This window comes from Austrofundulus limnaeus, unplaced genomic scaffold (genome assembly GCF_001266775.1).
Source record: "Austrofundulus limnaeus strain Quisiro unplaced genomic scaffold, Austrofundulus_limnaeus-1.0 Scaffold356, whole genome shotgun sequence".
NCBI lineage: Eukaryota > Metazoa > Chordata > Actinopteri > Cyprinodontiformes > Rivulidae > Austrofundulus > Austrofundulus limnaeus.
Genome location: NW_013952758.1, coordinates 98,976 through 102,030, shown reverse-complemented (window position 1 = coordinate 102,030; position 3,055 = coordinate 98,976). Strand labels below are relative to the sequence as shown.

Here is a 3,055-nt window from a genome sequence, read left to right as displayed (position 1 = left end):
CTCCTGCTGGTTACTCCTCCTGCTCGTTACTCCTCCTGCTCGTTACTCCTCTTGCTCGTTACTCTTCTTGCTCGTTACTCCTCCTGCTGGTTACTCCTCTTGCTCGTTACTCCTCCTGCTCGTCACTCCTCCTGCTCATCACTCCTCCTGCTCGTTACTCCTCTTGCTCGTTACTCCTCCTGCTGGTTACTCCTGCTCGTTACTCCTCCTGCTCGTTACTCCTCTTGCTCGTTACTCTTCTTGCTCGTTACTCCTCCTGCTGGTTAGTCCTGCTCGTTACTCCTCCTGCTCGTTACTCCTCTTGCTCGTTACTCTTCTTGCTCGTTACTCCTCCTGCTGGTTAGTCCTGCTCGTCAGTCCTCCTGCTCCTTACTCCTCCTGCTCGTTGCTCCTCCTGCTCCTTACTCCTCCTGCTCGTTGCTCCTCCTGCTCCTTACTCCTCCTGCTCGTTGCTCCTCCTGTATGTTTGTGTTTGTTTTAAACTGCCATAACTCCAGCTGCTGCAGTCACACTGTCACAGTGTGCCTTTGAGCAAGGCTTTCAGCAGCTGCTGCAGAGATGTTCTCTTGTTGATCTTTAAAGGTAAAACATGAACATCTGCTGCTTTGTGTTGCACTAAAGCAGGGCTGTTCAGCTGGTGGCCCACGGGCCACATCTGGCCCGTGAGTGACCAAAGTTCATTTATTACACAGTGTTCTGTATGTTGTATTACTTTATCAGCTTGTCTTCTGAAGATGCTCTGTGTTGAAGGATCAGTGGATCTGTGTTCCACTACTCCACCTAGGCTGCATTGTGGAGCACAGATCCTCTGAGAAACTTGCTGTTTCAACAACATTTCATTTAAAAACTGTACTTTTGAGTTTAAACAAATGTTCGTAATTAATTTCTGTAAATTACAAGTTAAGAAGGACATGGACATTTCTCTTTTTGTACCAAAAACATATCAAACTGTGAGACTGAAGTATGGAACTGTGAATTTTCCGTATCATTGAAGCCCTAACTCATAAATCTGAGCAGCTGAGGTCTAACAGCCTGGACGTCTCCTCAGCAGACGGTCATTATTACAATGAAGAGCAGCCCACAGCGCAGGGAGGGACATTTGTTACCATTTACTCCTCTGCTGCTAACCTACCCTACCACCACCTCCTCCTCCTCCTCCTCCTCCTCCTGTCTGCAGACTGTTTTTCCACTGCCGGCTCCAAGTTAGATTTTTCCTCCCAGCATCTCTTTAAACCAGTTCCTGTAGATGTCCGAGGGGCGGTGCACATGTGCTGCAAACGTGAGTTCCTTTAATTCAACACGGGTTCCCCTGAGATGGAGCCCAGCGGGCCTCCGTCCAGTCCAGACAAATCGCTAACAGAACCGAGTGTTCTGTTAACATTCCTGTTTGAAGAGTGACTCAGCGTTTCACATCCTGCTGCCTCATGTTTCACTGTGAGCTGAAATCAATCAGCAGCTTTGACTCTGACCAGCTGAAGGTTTAACCTTTTGTTACAAGTGTTTTAGTCAGTTATAAAGATGAAATCTGATTTAAAAAATGCATAAAATGGGATTAGGAAAAATAAGTTTTTAGAAATGAATTATTGTTCTTTTAATTATTTAAATTGTAATGTATTGTTTTCGGTGTGCTGCTTGGATCCATGCAGCTCAACCCAAACTTATCAAAAGCTTTAACTGATAAAAGAATCATAAACTTAAACAAAATGAAACATTTTCCTCTCAGATCTTGTGGAACTTATGATAAAAAGTTGGTTCTATGTTCTGTTAGGGCTCATTTTTAACATCTTTTTAAAGCAGGATTTATTTATGAGGAAGAGAAAAAATAATTTAAATGTTTTTATTTAGCTTCATGTGCCTGTTTAAACCTGGTTTGTCTACAGGAAATGTAATCTGAGACACACAGAGCAGACTAACACATCCTGTCCTCCTCGTCTCCACAGGAACGCTAAGAAGGAGTCGGACCTGGAGGCGGCTCTGGTCCGGCTGAGGGACCTGGAGGCCATGCTGAACTCCAAGGATGCTGCCTTCACCACGGCCCTGGGGGAGAAGAGGAGCCTGGAGGCTGAAGTGAAGGAGCTGAAGGCCCAGCTGGCCAAGGTAAAACTGAGGCCTCGTGTGGATTCTGGGCTCAGAGAAGGTTCCTTCTCTGCCTCGGAGCAAATCCACATCCACACATTTCTTTTCTTTTCTTTTGCTGCTCAGAATCTGTTGAAACCCCAGAGGTTTAGGAAACCTGCAGGAAAAATGTTGAGCTTCCCTCAGTTTGTGTAAAACTGACCTGTTCGAGAAGCAGACAGCAGGTTCTACCTGCTGCAGCAGGACTCAGTGCAGGAAGTGGTTTCCTGTTATGAATGAGGATGAGCTGCAGAGTCTCTGCTGCTGCTTTCATCAATGAATCTCAGCTCAGAGCCTCACAGCGCCACCTGCTGCACAAACTCAGCTCTGCCTCATTAAGCTCCTCCCCCCTCTCCTAGCTGGACACCAGCCTGGCCGATGCCAAGAAGCAGCTGCAGGACGAGATGCTGAGGAGAGTGGACGCTGAGAACCGTCTGCAGACCCTGAAGGAGGAGCTGGAGTTCCAGAAGAACATCACTGCTGAGGTTTGAGCTCTTCACCTCACCGCTCCTGTTTTTACTCTGCTGTCCAACTTTTCAGCTTCTCTGCAGGAGATTGATTTGCTTCCAAACACCCACTTGTTAGTTTTGCATTTCTCCTTCCAGATGTGCTGAGGCACTGCTTGGACCTCACACCCTCTGACAGCTCAACCAACATGTAAAACATCATTTAAACCCATGATTTAGTCCTAATTTATCTTGTCTGTCTCTGAAATGTGCGTCTGTCAGCAAAATAACTCATGAGCCAGAATTTAATCAAGCATAAATACTCAGAACTCAGTTTTACAGATATTCAGCCAAACGTTGGTGTGGTAGCTGAGAATCATTCACATCTTCTGGTCTGAGCTCAAACACATCGTAGTACAAGATCTTTATTTTGTAACAATGAACCCAACTTTATTTATTTATTTATTTATTTAAAACAAAACAAATTCAATATA

General features: G+C 45.5%; 1 protein-coding gene across 4 annotated transcripts in view; it reads left to right on the top strand.

Moving 5' to 3' along the window:
- LOC106528028 (lamin A) overlaps positions 1–3,055 on the top strand; it is a 40,747-nt gene that overhangs the window by 29,794 nt on the left and 7,898 nt on the right. For all 4 annotated transcript variants that reach the window (XM_014023073.1, XM_014023072.1, XM_014023071.1 and 1 more), the window contains 2 exons: positions 1,941–2,097; positions 2,475–2,600. In XM_014023073.1, the coding sequence (XP_013878527.1) occupies positions 1,941–2,097; positions 2,475–2,600 (283 nt within the window). The remainder of the gene's footprint in view (positions 1–1,940; positions 2,098–2,474; positions 2,601–3,055) is intronic.